General features: G+C 37.0%; 1 protein-coding gene across 1 annotated transcript; it reads left to right on the forward strand.

Annotated features, from left to right (window-relative positions):
- Positions 1-6,962: 6,962 nt before the first annotated feature.
- LOC109052092 (zinc finger protein 271-like) lies at positions 6,963-18,369 on the forward strand. The gene is made up of 3 exons (XM_042721273.1): positions 6,963-7,016; positions 15,296-16,510; positions 17,638-18,369. Exons 2-3 carry the CDS (start codon positions 15,487-15,489, stop codon positions 17,715-17,717), a joined length of 1,104 nt encoding a protein of 367 aa, XP_042577207.1. The 5' UTR covers positions 6,963-7,016; positions 15,296-15,486; the 3' UTR covers positions 17,718-18,369.
- The last annotated feature ends 150 nt before the right edge of the window (positions 18,370-18,519 follow it).

Here is an 18,519-nt window from a genome sequence, read left to right on the forward strand (position 1 = left end):
TTGGACAAGCTTTCGGTACAACTCATCTTTGATGCATTTTTTCTTTGCCTCCTTGCTGACAGGAACATTAAACTCTGCAATCACAATCAGATCTTTTTTTCTACACCTGTCAAACTCTTCCACTGTCGGAGACAAAGTAAACTTAACCGAATCAAATTCCATTATTAAAATTATAACGTGTACACCTCCTCACTTGCACAAGTTTGAAGCTGCTGAAAAACTTACGACACCTACTAACAAATATTTAAGTTAAGAGAAATGAACTAATATGTTCCACGAAATAATTGAATGAATGGACGAGCCCCCATGTCCCGCATAAGTCTAGGGGTAAATGTGGATGCAACAAAAGTAAAAATATTTTAAAGAGCGTTAATCTGAGTCCTGCCACAGCACTACAAGCAACAAGTTGTCCAGAAAAAGATTTTATTTCACAGCTCGTGGAACAGATACAAAAAAAAAGAAACAGGAAGCAATAGTTTCAGGAGAGGATAAGGCCAAAATAATTAACAAATACAATCTAACTAGAGTAGCTTACCTCTACCTAGACTAACAAAGAAAAGAAAAGAAAATAACAGAATTGTACCCTAGCTCCCTTCCTGGCCCCAAAACAGGAGAAAACAGTTAAACAAAAATGGCATCCACCTCCCTACAGCTTCCAAAATAGAGCTAATAAGCAAAACGCAAATAGGCAAACATTAAAGTAGCTGCTAAGAGGGACCTTAATAATAGCAGCTGTAAACCAAGCCACATAAACTAAAAGGTGAAGGACAGTATAAATCTATTTAACGAAAATGACAAAAGTAAGTGTTGCAGAATATCACAATGAACAAATAGACAAATTCTACAATACCAAAGTAGAATACTAAACAGCTCAACAACCACCAAATGTAACTGTAGCAACAGGCTGGGCAGGACAAAGACAACGCTCTGGAGAAAGCTCTTGGGGGAACGGTTTTCTCCCAGTCTGGTAGCTGGAACTCTGCTTTTTTTTTTTTTTTTTTTTTTTTGGCTCACTCTTAATTGGTAAGCAGTTACAGCTGGGAGCAATCAACTACCTGCCAGGCAGATTGAGTAGGAGGAGCCAAGAAGAAACAAAAGAAAGAAGAAAAAAAAAACACACATTAAAGAAAATATAAATCAATAAAGATTTCGTCTCTGGACGTAACACACTGACAGGCATGTGGAGCAAGTCAAAAGAGCTTACAATAAGGTTTCATTAATTAACATGAACTAAGCATGAGCAATACTTCTACAGCATTTATTAATTTTAAATTCTACATTTAATAGTATGCCCAAGAAAGACAAAATACCTTAACTCGCTACCATGAAATTGAGAAAAAATTACTCTAAAGTTTTTTTTTTTTTTTTTTTGTCTGTCCAGCAAAATTAATAGGTAGGACACTCAATATTTGGTTGCTGATCAAATTCACTTTTACATTTAGTCATTTAGCAGATGCTTTTATCCAAAACAACTTATAAATGAAGACAGTAGAAGCAATCAAAACTAACAAAAGAGCAATGATATACGAGTGCTATAACAAGTCTCAGTTAGCTTAACGCGGTACACATACATAGCAAGGGCTTTTTAAATAATATAATAAATAAAAAAGAACAGGTAGAAAAAGAATAGAGCAATAGTGTTAGAGGTCTTTTTGCTTTTGTTAATTGTATAATAAATAAAAAGAAAATAGAATACAAAAAGAATAGAGCAACTAGTGTTATTTATTTATTTTGAGGAAACAAGCAGTTATTAAATTAATAGAGTGCAAGTCTAAAAGTCTTTTTTTTTAAAGAATGGAATTAGAATAGAGAGTGCTACAGTTAGAGGGTCAAATAAAAATGGAAGAGATGTGTTTTAAGCCGATTCTTGAAGATGGCTAAGGACTCAGCTGCTGGGATTGAGTTGAGCAGGTCATTCCAGCAGGAGGAAGCATTTAATTTGAAAGTCTGTGAAAGTGATTTTTTTGGGGCAAGTAAGTTTGAAGTAATGAATTTAGGTAAAGGGGTGCAGAGCCAGTGGTGGTTTTGTAGGCAAACATCAATGCCTTGAATTTTATGTGAGCAGCTATTGGTAGCCAGGGCAAATTGATAAACATATATACATAATAAATATACACAGTACACGCATATATATTATGTATTTTTTGTTTGTTTGTTTATTTGTTTTTTGTATGCGATTAATCGTGATTGATCATTTATTCCCTCTTTTCCTCGCTATCCTTCATTTTTAAACAACTAAAACGTACTGTGCGCATTTTTCCTTTTGGCAATTTGGCGGCAATTGCTTAAATGCAACAACAAAATACAATGTCAAACTCACTTTAGCCTATATATAAAACATAGAACTTTTATTAACAAAACAAATAAAAATACACCATGCTATAGGAAAGGCTATGCCTAATCTTAAATAACAAATAACTTACATAAAGTTTAAATAGGTAGACTATACAAAACTGGAAATAAGTAAACGTAAAATCCTGTTTTTTTTTTTTTTTTTTTTTTTTTTTAACCCAAATACAGGGTTGAGCCTTTTTTTGGGGGGAGTTATTTTTTCAGTGTTTGGATAGTTTTTGTGTTACCCAGTTCATGTAACAACCCAATGTTTGGGTAGTTTTTGTATTACTCAGATCTTGGGTCAGCGGTTAAGTTATTTATCGCGGGGATTTTGCCGCTCTGCTGGAGAGAGCAGTTCTAAGCGCCATCGAACTGATGCATTCGTCGGTAAAATACAGGTTTGCATACATTTTATTTTAAAATCGTTACTGTGCTGTATATCGTTCAGTTGTATGCAGAGCAACATTCGGGCGGTATAAATCACCTTTAACGAGTGTCGCGGTCTTTTCGAGTGATGGAAAAGCCTGCTTTGCATAAAATAAACGATTTTATTAATAAAGATACAGAATACAAATACTTTGGATGTTAAAATATTTCCTCGGAGCTGTTTACTGTTTGTTTTTGGGCAGGTTATAAAGGCAGTCGCAGTATATTTCGGCTATGAGTGAAACGAAGGGCTCAGCCGTGAACAGTTCCCCGCCGAACACGACTCTAGCTCGGGCACGAGAAGCGCAGCACAGCGCGGAAAAAGAACAACAGAGACTGGTGAATAACACGTAAATTACTTCTGTTTAACGTTTTTTTTATTTTTTTACTTTGTTCGTTAAACGTGGTTAATTATGGCCAATGTGTATAGCCTATTAAAAACTATATAAACAATACTGTAAATAATAAATAAAGGAAAATAAAGGAAGTTATCATGCAAACCAGTGGTTGTGTTAAGTATTTTAGAAAAGTTTAGAGGATTAAAGTTAATCTGTAAACATTATTTAATGTATGAAGTAGGGCTGCACGATATTGGGAAAAAATTACATTGCGATATTTTATTTTTCTGCGATATATATTGCGATATGAAATCTAATCTAATTTTTTCTTACAAACAAAAATGGGGGTGAGCACACTTACATTCTCATTTTAAATGATTTTAAACATCAGAGTATTATTTAAATTAGAGTAAATTATTTGTTTGTAACTTTAGGATATGGTTTGAATTGTTAACATATTAACTAACATGAACTTACCACGAGCAATACTTTTGTTACTATATTTATTAATCTTTGTTTATCTTAGTTTATAAAAAACACAGCTGTTCATTGTTTGGTAATGTCACTTCACAGTGCATTAATTATGTTAACAAATACTTTTGATTTCAACAATGAAGGCTATAGCCTAATTGTTGAAATTAACAATGTAGTAGAAGTGCAGTTTAGTAATAGTAAATGTTAAATAATGTAGTTAAATAGTTTAATAAATAGAACATTATTGTAAAGAGTTACAGATTTTTTTTAATACACCATTCAGACGTCTCGTGAGTTCAGTGTTGGACAGGTCAGTTGTTTAAACCATTCATTAAATTGAATCGGTTCAAAGGAATCATTAGTTCGCGAATCAGACGTGTACTGCACGTGATGTGTAATTATCTCGGCAGTTTAGGATATCGCACTAAACTGCCGATTTGACAACACAGAACACATTTCATCACTGGATAGGTTTTTTATTTTTTTTTTCGACACCATCGTGTCAATTGATTTTGATTAATATGCGCGAGGGAGAGAGAAAGACAGCTCTCGTGTTGTTTGAAGACGGTGAAGGTGAGCGCGCGCGGCCGGGGCGCTCTCTCTCTCTCTCGCTCGCTCACTCGCTCTCTCTCTCTCTCTCTGCTCGTTCTTATATGCGCCCTGTTAAACTGACAGGACTTAAAAACCCATGCAAATGATAAACTTTCACTCTATGATGGTTAAGCTGTGCAATTTATCCGTGAATCACATTCGTCAAGGGCCGGGGCGCAGCTGGCCCGTAAGGTTAATGAATAACGGATCAACTACGACAGCCTACATCGCACATCCTGCGATGTGACTATCGTGGATTCGTACATCGCGATATCGATGCTTAAACGACACATCGTGCAGCCCTAGTATGAAGTAAAGAATAAGATAGTAATATAATAAAAATGAATAAACCATAGCTGGGTTACATCAACCCATTGTGCTGGGTTAAATTAACCCAAGATGGGTTCTGTCCTATATTTACCCAGCCCTTGGGTTAATAACAACCCAAATTGGGTTGTTTTTAACCCAGTGTTTTTTAGAGTGGAATATATAACCAAATAAATAATACATTTATTAGTAAAACAAATACGAAAGCTTGGAGGCACGGCATACACCTTGATGTCAAATAAAATAAATAAATTACACAAAGTTTAATTAATGTAAAAATCAGCAAACATTGTGAAACCAATTAAATAAGAAACAAATGTTTAAAAAAGCTTTCAACATCACCTTAAATAAAAGGCAAAAGTCAACAGGTTTTTCAAAATCCAAAATACTGCCAAACAGGTGCTTCTGCATTTTGTTTCGAAACCAAATCATCCGCCATCGTCTTGTGTGTCTCACCTCACTCTTGTCAGTCAGCCCGACTCACTCTCCTCACTGGAGAAAATAAATCTGATCTGTGATGCGACTGTCGTTCAGTTTTAAATTGTTATGTATGTGCTTTTACTGAACTAAATGATTTTTATTACTATAAAATAATCAAAACGACGGTGCGGGTCGGTGCCGCGGTGGGCAAGTGATGTAACCGGTGTTGCGGCTTAACAGCTTTTGGGTCAAATCACAATAATAATTCACCTCCTGTGTTTGAAGAAAATGTGGTTCATGATTTTTTCCTATGGTCATGGCTGGGTGTAGACAGACAGTGAATGCCATTGATTCAGCCTGAACTTAACTTAACTTAACTATATTTAATCTTTAGCCTAATGGTTAGCGAGTTGGACTCGCAGGTTCGAGTCTCGGTGCTGGCAGGAGTTGTCGGTGGGTTGGGAGTGAAGGAACAGCGCCCTCTTCCACCCTCAATACCCATGGCTGAAGTGCAATGCCCCAGTTGCTATCCCGCTGGATATATGATAGATGCTCCGGGTGTGTGTTCACGAGTATGGGTTACCATACTTGGCAAATGTCACCACTTTCACTTTTTCATTAGGCCACTACATCCAAATGTTACTTAATTAAATGTAAATTTATATTATATTTAAATGATACATACAAATTGTTTACCATATGTTCAGTTTAGTTAGGCTATATATATATATATATATATATATATATATATATATATATATATATATATATATATATATATATATAAAAGCATAAGGAGAGCAAGAGACTGATTGTTAGAGTCAGTTTATTTTTAATTAATACTATATTAATTCCTTTACATCTTTAACTCGCTGATAATTTATCAATTGAATGGGTTACCTTTCTTGGGTGACAACACAACCCTCCCAATTAACTGGTATTAACTCTGTCCATTAATGTATGATTACGGTACCCAGATTTTGCATTTCTGCAGCACCAAATAAAAATGACTTCAACACAATAAATTTATGGCTCTAAATGTGGGTCTCGTAGCTTCTTGTAAAATTGGAGTGGATATAACGTTTCCTCTTTAGTTATTCTCTTCACCACAGAATCTGATGTTAGACACTGCCAAATGCAATATCAATTTCAATATCAAGTAAACATCTTTTCAGAAACATCTTCAAACTATCTTATTTTGTGGATTCACATTACATGTCATTCAATTGTTTAATTTTCTGATATTTAGATGGACACATAAACCAAGGATGTTGTTTTTCATGCTAAACTTTTATCTGCATCTTATCATTATCACGTGGTTTCATTTATCTTAATTTCCATATTTACATGCTGCAACTTTGTGTGATTTTCAATGAAATATTTGACTCTTTTTTTTCTCCTCTAATCCTCACACACAAAGACTGTTGGTGCTGATCAAATACCACGCGACTCTATCATTTTAATTTCTTTTAAATTTATTGGTGCAGATCGGCTTTTTTTTATTAAGGAAAACAAATCAGCGCACCTTTTAGGCGCTCTAATTCCCCGTATTATTTCTCTCCTCTCGCCGCTTCACTCTCCAGTCCAGCGGTTGGCGCTAAACACATACGTTTGTTTCCCAAACACCATTAAACCTCAGAGGAAGATCAGTTTCACCGCGCTCTCTGTTGTTTTGTTCTGGTGCTGTTTAATACAATCTGTTAGAGATGTTCTTTCAGTAAGTAGAAAAATACAGTTTTTAAAACTGTTCAATTAACATTCTCGTCCTCACAGTCGTGACTAAGTTTTGAATCAAGCAGGAATATCTGGAGGAGTATCATCTGAACTGAGATCTGCTGCTGTGAAGATGGTGTTTGTTAAAGAAGAGAGTGAAGAGAACACGAGTGAAACCAGAAACCTGGAGAATAAAAAACGAGGAACCAGAAACCTGGAGAATAAAACACGAGGAACCAGAAACCTGCAGAATAAAACACGAGGAACCAGAAACCTGGAGAATAAAACAAGAGGAACCAGAAACCTGGAGAATAAAACACGAAGAACCAGAAACCTGCAGAATAAAACAAGAGGAACCAGAAACCTGGAGAATAAAACACGAGGAACAAGGAGGTTGGTCTTTATTCTTCATTCTTCATTCATCTTTAATGACTGTTTGTGGCACATTAGGCTTACAAAATTTTATCCCTGTGGGGTCTGACTTAATCACATTCTTCTGAGGTAAATTCTGGGGCAGTTTCCCAGACAGGGTTTAAATTAAGCAAGACGTAGTTTTAAACAAGATAGTTAATCAAGGTTTTAAAAATGACTTTCTGATACACAGATTAAGTACAGATTGCTATCCCTGTCAATTATTATTTGCTTAACTACTTTAGAATGGCTGTTGTTTGCTTTTAGTCAGAAAGCGTTAAGAAAACGACACTATAATATAATTTCACTTACCTGGCCTATCACTTGAAGCAACATATATCCCTTAAAAGTATGTGCTAAAAGAGAGCTGCTTGTTGTGCTATTTAATTAATCCGCGACTGCTGTAGCCTATATCCATCTTAGGCTTGTTCTCCTTTTACTTATATATATATATATATTCAATTTTTATATTTGAATGACAGCTTGGTAAATCTGTTGGCGATCAAATATTCAGTATCGCTACTCATCATAAGTACTTGGTACATTTATAAGCACAGCACAAGACGTTCAAACTAATATTACGTAATTCACGTCTCTGTGATGATTGGTTGATATACCAAAAAGGAAGGCTAGCCTCCTTTGCAAGGTTTCTTGTCTCAACACTCCTCAGCGCTGAAAGTGAACACTAATTTTTTTTTTTTTTTTTTTTTTTTTTTTTTTTTTTTTTTTACCAAATTAATAAAATTCACAATTCATTTCAGTTCATGTCTCAGAATGTGTATTCTTCTTTGTAATTTCACAGCTGTGATACTATAACTTGTTGCTGAAGTTGGAAAAGCAAGCACAGGTTTTCTATCGCGAATGTGCTGAATCTGCTGATATAATTACAACTGCTAGCTGATAGAGAAGGGTAGGGGGAGGCCGGGGGAGAGTTGAGCTCTCAACTCGTCGTCCTCCCCTTTTCATCTCAAAATGATGAATGATTCTACTGTTTTATTACATTCAACGTAAACAGCGATTGATAATGGATAGTGTATTTCTGGGATCAATGTCGCACTGTTTAAGCTTGCGCTGCCTGTAAGAGACTTTAGGGAGAAATAAAATCAAAGGAGTGTATGAAATGAGTAAAATAGCTGAACGGTAAACATAAGAAACTCGCAGAAGAAACATACTGAGGTAAAAATTCAGAATGTTGAGTTTTTTTTTATTTATAACATGACAATTAATTAACATACCATGACAAGGGAATTAAATGCCGAATATTCTCACTATTTCAAATGTTACATTGATTTTACTTAAAATAAACAAGTAGGCTAGTTAAGTAGTCACGTAATTATGTTACTTACATTTTAGACACAATATTGACTGTTTTTGTTCCGTTTCACCTACTGAAATAGTTCCAAACAAAGATCACAGCAGAAGTAAAGCCACTCCAAGCAACATGCAGCGTGTTTTGTACTGAATGATTCAGCGAACGGTTTAATGAATGATTCAATGACTTACCTCCACCCTGGCAGGGTTAGTATGTTTAAATGTACCCCCTTCAGTCATGCGGTGCTTTTGTGGGGATATTTTGTGTGGGACATTGACTAGTGCTGTGTTCAAAATATTCATACGACGTTGTATCATCACAAAGATTTGACGATACGAATATCGATACAGCTGGCCCTGGCGCCTAATTTGAATATAAGAACACCGTTTAAAATCGAGTAGAAAAGTGTGAGGTTTTTAAAAAATAAATAGAGCATAATATATAGGCTACAACATCTGAACCAGAGGAACAGCAGCAACCTCCCGCTCTCTCTCGTGAAGCCAACAAGGAAGTGACTTTGTAAACTGGCCGCTAGAGGTTGGCTGCAAAAGGAAGTCAATCCCATAATCCCCATGTTAAAATGCCCAACTTTACAGCAGAAAAAAAAACATGTTTACAGCCTGTTTAAAAAAAAATATTTTGGTCTTTATAGCTAATTTTGCCCTTCATGACAACTGTGAGGGGGGTGCATTTTTTTATAACTTATCCATTTAAATTATATTAAGCCTTAAAGTTCTGAATAATTAAGGGCGTGGCAACTTGAGTGACAGGTGGATTGCCGCTGCTGTCACTGCCGTATGCTAGGTGGGGGTGGCTTCAGCAACCAGCTTTTTGCCCATGTTGGATGATCCGGGAGTGACGCGCGGTGACGCCCCAGCAAACACAGAACGTTCCCCTAACGTTCCCGTATGGTTCCCATTTGGTTATTTTTTGGGAACCAAACAAGAACGTTCCAGGAACCTAGCCTATAAATAACAGCACTCTAAAAAGTCAAACACTATAAATTGGATTTTAACAGTGCTTGCAGTCTACATGTTCTCTGCCAGGAAACCCAGCTTGTTGACCATCTCTGGCTTAAGATGGGTTCTTGTGAGGGTGACGATGTTCCTCATCTTGCTGAACTCCCTCTCGCATGCGCAGCTTGTTGCACACACGCAAAGATACTTTTTGGCTATCTTTGCCAACAGGGGGAACCTACTTTGCATCTTTCCACCAGGCCAGAGGATCCTGCTCTGCGTGAATGGGGGACTCCTGAGCATAGGTGGCGATTTCCGTCACCACCTTTTCTGGAATAGTCAGATTTACTGTCGCAGTGGAATAGTCAGATTTACTGTCGCAGTGAAAAAAAAAAAAAAAAAATCTGGCAAGTTTATTAAAAAGAAAATTTTTCATTTTTCAGAGTTTTTTTTTTTTTTTTTTTTTTTTTTTTTTTTTGGGCTGCGGCTCGACGTCGGCTTCCTCCTTTTGTTCTCCCTCTACTTTCACGGGGTGCGTTGACTGCACTTTCCGACCGAGGATGACCGTTTCTTCCTCTATCATTTTCTTGGTCTCTGCAACAGTCGGATCGTAGTCACCCCGGTAGCGCGGGTCCAGGAATGTTGTCTTGCGAATAAGCTGCAAGCTTGCTTCTGGCAGAGCTTCATTTTTATCATTTAAAATAGACAAGATGCCGGCTTTCAGGTTTGCAGTCAGTTGTCCATCCTCATCCGATGTGGCCAATGTGTCGCAGCACAGGGAGAAGAGATGACGCGGTTACATAATTCTCTCCGGACAGAACGTCTGTAAACTGCTCACTGGCTTTAACGCTTTGTTCAACGATTGCAACACATCCTTTTCTTGCCATGTGATGCTCACATTGACTTTGCGGTCATCAGCTAGAACTCGATTGATGGCCGTCCTCTGCTCTAGCATCCTATCAATCATTTTTGCTTGGAGCACCAGCGAGTTGCACAGTCCTCAAGGAGAAAATAAATCCTATTATTATTATTATTATTATTATTATTATTATTATTACCAATGATAATTATGTAAAAAATAATAATAATAATAAAAGATGTGGTAGACTATTAAAGCCTAAATCAGCCCAGAACAAAGTAAAACGGCATCAAACATTTACTTTATTTAGGATTTTTTTATTAATTATCTTAAATCATTTAAGTATCTCAATAACGAAATAAAAATCTCTTAAGCTGTTCTACAAAGTGTAACGGTTTTCTGCCGAATATCTTTTAAAATAAACTAGCTTTTAGTGTTTTATTATTATTATTATTTTATTCACTATACTAAAGGCTTTTTTTTAATAAGAACTAAGAATAAACTTACCGTCACGAGCGAGTGCTCTGGAAGGCCAAGCTGGACTTGGGCTTTTTGCAGCTCCCTTCTCCTTTTTTAGCTGTGAGAGAACATGCCGTTTATTGTGCGACAAACTGCTAGGGCACGGTCTGTGCGGGCTTTCTCCGTTTTCTCAATAGTGTTGGACATAGGTTCAGGTTGTGCCCAAAACAGCTTAACCAGGGCCATCCTAAATTACGAACATCCGCTTTAACATTGCTTCCACTGTCTGTCGTGACACAAGACACGTTATCCTCTTTTAATCCCCAGTCATGCAGAGCCTCCTGCAAAGCATCGGCCAAGTTTGCGGCAGTGTGGTCCTCTGGCAAAAAAAAAAAAAACTAGTTTGGAGGCATTTTGACACCAGTGTCCATTCCGTGTCAATGAAATGGAAAGTCAGTGACATGTAAGGTGTCATTTTTGTGCTCGACCACATGTCTGTTGTGAGTGAAAAATACTCGACTGTTGAAATAGCCTGTTGCAGCTCACCACGGACACGGTTGTAGGCACGTGGGATAGCTGTGTTGGAGAAATATGAACGCCCGGGCAATTCATACTGGCTGTCAAGTGTGGTTATGAGGTCTTTGAAAGAATGTTTTTTAACCGTGTAGAAAGACACCATTTCTTTGCAGATATACTTGGTCACTGCATCAGTGCACTTGTTCCACCTCACACTGTCCCTCTTATATTTTGTGAATCGCGCAAACGCATCACTAATTGATTGCTGTACCTGTGTGTCTGGCTTCTGCGGTCGATTTTTTACTGCAGTGCCTATTTTGGCAGCCTCATTTTTGTGGTGCGCTTGAAGGTGCGTGTATAAATTAGTTGTGTTTCCTCCAGATGCTGCAACCTTTGCCATGCAAAGTTTCCAGATTGCCTCATTAACGTTTTTCAGGTTCCCTTTTTGCATTTGGTTTGAACCCAAAATATTGCCAATTACGTTTTGACACCAAATCTTCCGCCATTCTCTTGATTTTCTGTAAGTTCGACGTGAAAATTTAATTGAATAATAAATGAAATTTGACTCGTGATGCTGATCTGTGATGTGACTGTCTCTTGGCACGCAGCATTGTAGCTGCGTTCAGTTTTTAATTATAGTGTATGCTCTCTTCTGAACTAAATTATTTATAATTATTATATTTACTCAATTCAAATAAATATTTAAGAAAAAACGAATACTTGGAAAAAAAAAATCAAGACATCGGTGGGGACGGTGTCACGGTGGGAAAGTGATGTAACCGGTGTTGCGGCTTAAAACCGGTAACACCATCAACACCGTCTATCACGACAAGCCTACTACACACACGTGACTGACCGCTCGCTCGCACCAACAAGAGGAGGAGGGGTCAGTGTTACTCTCTACACTGCACTCAGCCTGAGGGATTCCTACTCTTTCATTCTTTGAGGAGACATGGGAAACAGCGCATACCGCAGGAACGGTAAAATGGAAATTATTAGTGGTTTTGAAACCGTGACATTTTTTTTTAAATCGTGGTATACCTTGAAACCGGTAATCGGCCCATGCCTAGTTCAGTCCTGTACTGTGATACTGATCATATCGTGGCACCTGTATTGTGATACGTATCGTATTTCCATCAGAGGTTTGGTCTTAGGTCTTAAATTTAACTTGTTCATATCTGTAGACACCTTGTTGCTGTAGACAGGCTCATTCTCTGCCAGCAGGAGGCACTTTAGAGCAAAGACTAGACTGTGCACTCCTAATACTTTTGAATGGGAGAAAGTGCAACACCCAATATGGCGAATAAGCCCTGCCTACTAAATGAAAGAGCCAATTGTTGATTAGTAAAGTAATCACGTCACTGCAAAGCTGCAATTAGAAGCTCCGGTTCCTATAGAAACATGCAGCATTCGCAAACTGCGCTCATGACTGCACATGCGTATTGGCTGCTCTAGCCTGAAAAATAAGCCCTTTTCATCGCTATTTGAGCATAAGAAACAACAATTATGAGGCAGTTGTTGTAAGATTTCATTGGTGATTTCAAAAATGAAATTTAATTGTAAGCTTGGTGAACAGTTTTGGAGAATTTGATGTTTCCTCATTCAAAAAGATAGGAGCTACACTTGCATGCTAGGAAGGCATTTTAAAGATGTCCGAAGACTGAAATGATTTGTTTTAAAGGATCATGAAACCCCCTGTTTCAGCACGGGTTAGTACACACCACAGTTTTAAAAAAGGCTAAAAAAGTGGGCGTGGTGCGCAGCGGCCGAGGAGGAGGAGGAGGAGGAAGAAGAAGAGGGGAGACAGACAGTTTCATTTCACTCCTATCAAGTTAAAAACACAAATAAATGCACAGCCATTTGCACTCTGCATCGAAAACATATATATGAACGCACTGTTGCACCTCTGAGAACTTTTAAGGCTTATTCTGTGGCGTTTATATAAGCCTTTTGACAGAAAAACGGTTATGCTCACCAAGTAAATGAATCGTGTTTGTGCCGAACTCTTATTACAGAACAAAAACAAACACTCTTCTTCAATCCATGAACGTTTCTCTCAGTTGATGTGTGCGAGTGTCATGTCACAGTATGAAACGTCTGTCATAGCGAATCAACACATGCGGTTGTGAATAATTAAGCGAAGCATCTTCTCATAGGATAAGAAAAGGCAGTCTCATGAATAATTTAATAGACACCGACGCGTCATCTATGTACTATAGTCCACTGCCACGTCACAGATTGTGATGTCAACACAATGTAGATTTTAAAACCGGAAGATGAAAATAGCGCAAAAAAGCTTAAAATTAACCAGTTTTCTCCAACAGTTAAAATTATCGGATTCTGACATTGTCTTCTATGAGGTGCAACATAAACACCTCTGCTAAAATCTCAGAAAAAGTAGTCTGGGGTTTCATGACCCTTTAAAGGCACGATATGTAATTTTCGCTGCCAGAGGGTGTGTATTCAAAACAAACAAGGAGACAAAGGTGTAGTTTGATGACAATGTGACTGAGTGTGGAATCATGGAAGTTGTCGTCTTCATTCCCACAGCCGATACAATCCGTCGGGACTCGGGCGGAAATCATGTTCATGGATGAGCTAATGATTTATTAACGTAGTAAAAATGAAGCAGGTTGAGACTGAAAGCCATCAAAGTGAAACAAGGCCGCTGAACGAGCGTAACATATGGCTCGAACGCAGCGGAGCTTTTATTATGCCACAGTTGATTGCTTCCGCACCTTCCGGTCGTGCGTATGTGGGGTAAAGCAGCACTGTTTTATCATACTAAATACGTGTGTAAGTTCTGTTGTAATGCTACTCTGTGCTGTTGTCACCGGTCTATTAAAATACATAACATATTAAAGTGTCTTTGGTGTTTTCTACCAAACAATGAAATATATATGGAAAAATTGGCTTTTTATTTAACTGAAAAACACAAAATGCGTTTTGAGAAATTTGAGAAATTCTGTTACATTCCGCGTTAAACTGTGAATTCTGTTTTTATGACTGGATAAAGACTTCACTGTGTAATTTTCCCACTTATCATGCGGCCACTTGCCTGATGTGAACATAATATACATACCTTATACATACCTTACATTACATACCACTGGTGGAAGGGCCAGTGTAATGCAAATATATATCAAAGGTCTGCAGGAAGTTATCGTCACTTTCTTGCGAGACACATCAGATCTCGTGAGATCTCGTCACACCCCTATTATTCACAGTAAGATGAAATACGATATCAAACAGCACTTCCTCTTTTCTGTTTTATTTAAACAAATGAATAACCACAAACTTGTGGTTCATGCAATGCATACACACATTACAATAAAACAAAATGACATCAAACTCCACTGCCTCTTTGTTTTCTTCATTGTGTGTATCCTTAACAAAACAAATTATAAAACACAACCCTCTTCGTTTTCATTTTAAAAATATAAAACATATTAACACATGGTTTAGGTAATATGTCCACACATACTCTGATTATCTTAACTGTATAAATAATAATATGAAATATTACATTAAGCACAACTCTACGTTTTTTGTTAAATAGCCTATCAGTTAAATTAACAATAGTAGTCATTATAAAACTATTAGTATGAAGTATAAGAGACTTATGTAATAGGAAATAAAGACAAAAGCAAACAATTCAGTCAAACGTATGCTACAAAGTCAGTGCTGTACTATGATTAAATTAAATAAATATATATGCATATATAAATGCAGCCTTGATAAAAGGGGCAGAGCAAGAACACATCCGCTGCAGTTTTAGATTTAGCTTGCTGTAAGAGAAACAATCTTCAGAGCAGTTGAATAATATAGATGAAGCAGCAAATAATAAGGGACACTTTTTTTCAAGAAAATGCATGTTAGATAATTGTGTAGCTGATCAAACATATTTAATAGTTCTCCTTATAGAAACGTAATTTGTGTCTATAATGTTTTAAAAATTATATTTTGAAGATCAATGTACCTCATTCATAAAAGTTTAGGGAGGTAACATTTATAAAATTGTATCAAAAGGAACAAAATTTTGAATAGAAATTGTCTGTTAGACCAGGGTTGACTTTTGTGTACTTTCACATTTCTGTTTTTGTTTGGTTGGTTGTTTTTCAAGTTACTGACAAATGAACGGTTTTTGCTTTTATTTTAGAGTGTATTGAAGAAAGTGAGGAGAACAAAGAATTGAGTGAAGATGAGGAGAAACATCATGTCAGAACTGGAGAAAAACCTTTGAGTTGCTCTCAAACCAAACAGAAAGATTTGAAGAAAAGAAGCAATAAATCTTTCACCTGTCCTCAATGTGGAAAGTGTTTGATAAGAAAAAATAGTCTTGTGCTTCACATGAGGGTTCATACTGGAGAGAAACCGTACACTTGTGATCAGTGCGGGAAGAGTTTCACACAATCAGCAAACCTTAACAGACACATGAACAGCCACACTGGAGAGAAACCTTACAAGTGTTCACACTGTGACAAGAGATTCAGTCGGTCAGGAGATCTGAAAACACACGAGAGGATCCACACTGGAGAGAAACCTTATATGTGTTCACACTGTGACAAGAGATTCAGTAATTCATCACAACTGAAAAAACATGAGAGGATCCACATGAGAGAAAAACCGTACACATGTGATCAGTGCGGGAAGAGTTTTACACGATCATTAAGCCTTAAGGATCACATGAACATCCACACTGGAGAGAAACCATACAAGTGTTCACAATGTGACAAGAGATTCATTCTTTCATCACAACTGAAAACACATGAGAGGATCCACACTGGAGAGAAACCGTACACATGTGATCAATGCGGGAAGAATTTTGCACGGAAAGGACACCTTACAGAGCATATAAGAGTTCATACGGGAGAGAAACTGTACACTTGTGATCAGTGCGGGAAGAGTTTCACACAATCATCACGCCTTAATGAACACATGAACATCCACTCTGGAGAGAAACTGTACGCATGTGATCAGTGCGGCAAAACATTTTTGAGGGCTTCAGACCTAAAGAAGCACCTGACAGTTCATACAAAGGAGAAACCATATTCATGTTATTTGTGTGGAAAGAGTTTTTCACGTTGTTCAAATTTGAAAGTACATCAGAAAATACATACTGGTGTGAGAGAGTTCATGTGCTTTGTGTGTGAAAAGACTTTCATTTCAGCAAACTGTTTAAAACAGCATGAGAGGATTCACACTGGAGAAAAACCTTACAAGTGTTTACACTGTGAGAAGAGATTCAGTGTGTCATCAAGTCTGAAAACACATGAGAGGATCCACACTGGAGAGAAACCGTATCACTGCACTGCATGTGGGAAGTGTTTCAAACATTCATCTACTTTACACAGACATACAAAAAACTATCACAGTAAGTATTCAAGATTCAGCTGAGTTTCTGAACAAATCAATGTTATTGTACTGTATGTGTGACTGTGAGTGACTGATAGACGATATGAGAGCTAACATTATCAAGTATGTCACCGACATTGAACAAGACGTGTTTTTGTTTGTTGCAAAGTCCAAAAGCATTCACTGTGTGATTAAGTCTATTAGAATGCAGTCAGAATGCCCTTATAATTCAAGCAATGAAAGAAAAAATACCCATGAGTTTTTAATATTTATTGCACAACAATGTACTTTTCTGAATATCAGCGCAAGTGCGTGAGCCCTTTTGTCCTCAGGCATATGTTTCACATATGGACTTTGATTGGATGGTGATAAAGAAACTATTAAAGATTCTGGTAACACTAATACCTTCCATAGGTACCAACATATAATATAAATGAACATTTAGACCATTAAAAATGCAGCCGAAAGATAACAAACACGGCATATCTGTGACCTCCGTTAACAATTGTATACAATTCTAAAATGTTAATTTAAAAGAGTTCGTATCAATACATAAGCGGAACACTATATGAGGAAAAATAATGAGATGGGGAAAATTGGGTACATGTTCCTACATTTCTCGAGTGGTTATATCTAGAGGGAGATAGAATTAGGATGGATTATATAGTACAAGGGTACATTTGTCTGTTTCAAAGTGAATTTAAAGTGAAAACTCTACATTCCTTTGAGTTGTAAAGCAATCTTATCTTGATGTGTGTCTTTGTTATCATGGTAACCAGATGCCTGGTTTTCTCTACAACATTTTGTATGTTGGGGAGGGTTATTGTCCACTATTTGTTAAATATAACAAATACTCATGTGTCTGATCCATCTCATTCATTACATTTCACATAAAAATTAATTTTTCTAATTCTAAAATTGTATTCTAATAATGGTACATTTAGTAAGAGTATATCAATTTTATATGAAAATTACATAATCGAGACATTATCTAGGATTGTTGGAAGAGGAATAATCAGGCCGATTATCTTGTGGTGTGTACCCAGCATTAGACTGGAGCCCTGCACTGTGACATCAGGGTTCCCTTTTATTTTCACATTTCTCAGCTTTTTACAAGATACTGAAATTTTTTTACTTTTATTTCAGAGTTGATTGAAGAAACCGAGGAGAATAAATCAAGTGAACTTGAGGAGAAAAATCATGTCAAAACTGGAGGAAACCTTTAGAGTTGCTCTCAAACCAAACTGAAAAATTTAAAGAAAAGAAGAGCCAAGAAATCTTTCACCTGCACTCAGTATGGAAAGAGTTTGACAAGCAGAACAAGTCTTGAGCATCGCATGAGAGTTCACAATGGAGAGAAGCTGCATGCATGTGATCAGTGCAGCAAAACATTTTTGTGGGCCTCAGTCCTGGAGAAACACCTTAAAGTTCATTCAAAGGAGAAGCCACATTCATGCAATTTGTGTGGAAACAGTATTTTTGTGTCTACAAAATTTGAAAGTAGGTCAGAAAATACATACTGCTGTGAGAGAGTACATGTGCTTTGAGTGTGAAATGACTTTTACTTTGGTGACCTGTTTTAAAACTGCACCAGAGAATTCAGACTGGAGTGAACCGTATCACCACACAATAAGGCCCTGTACACACAGAGATGCATTTAGCTGTATTCTTCCAGATGGATCCAGTGTTTTGGGAGCCTGAAAAAAAAAGAAGAAAAAAAAAAAGGGTCCCAGAATGGATAAATCTGAAAACAACACCTTTGCTTTTTTCGTGTGTACAGTCAGTCTGTATATTTTGTGAAACAATGTTGTCATCACAGTATGCTTTTTCCTCTAGTCAGATGCTGTTACGTCATGTAATAACAAAAACAATAACAAAGGGTGGACTACATGCTTGTGTTTGTGCTGCAGAAGCGTGTTAGCTTTACTAACTTCACTAGATTGTCTTGTTGTGTTGGGTTTGTGAATAGCACGCAAGGTTTATGCACATGCTCCAAACCTTCTCTGTTTTTAGTGTATCTCTGTGGCA

Source organism: Cyprinus carpio, chromosome B3 (assembly GCF_018340385.1).
Source record: "Cyprinus carpio isolate SPL01 chromosome B3, ASM1834038v1, whole genome shotgun sequence".
Taxonomy (NCBI): Eukaryota; Metazoa; Chordata; class Actinopteri; order Cypriniformes; family Cyprinidae; genus Cyprinus; species Cyprinus carpio.

Coding starts and splice junctions, on each gene's coding strand:
- LOC109052092 (XM_042721273.1), top strand. CDS start 15,487: ATGAGGGTTCATACTGGAGAGAAACCGTACACTTGTGATCAGTGCGGG. Junction 16,511..17,637: donor ACATACAAAAAACTATCACA/GTAAGTATTCAA, acceptor CTTTTATTTCAG/AGTTGATTGAAGAAACCGAG.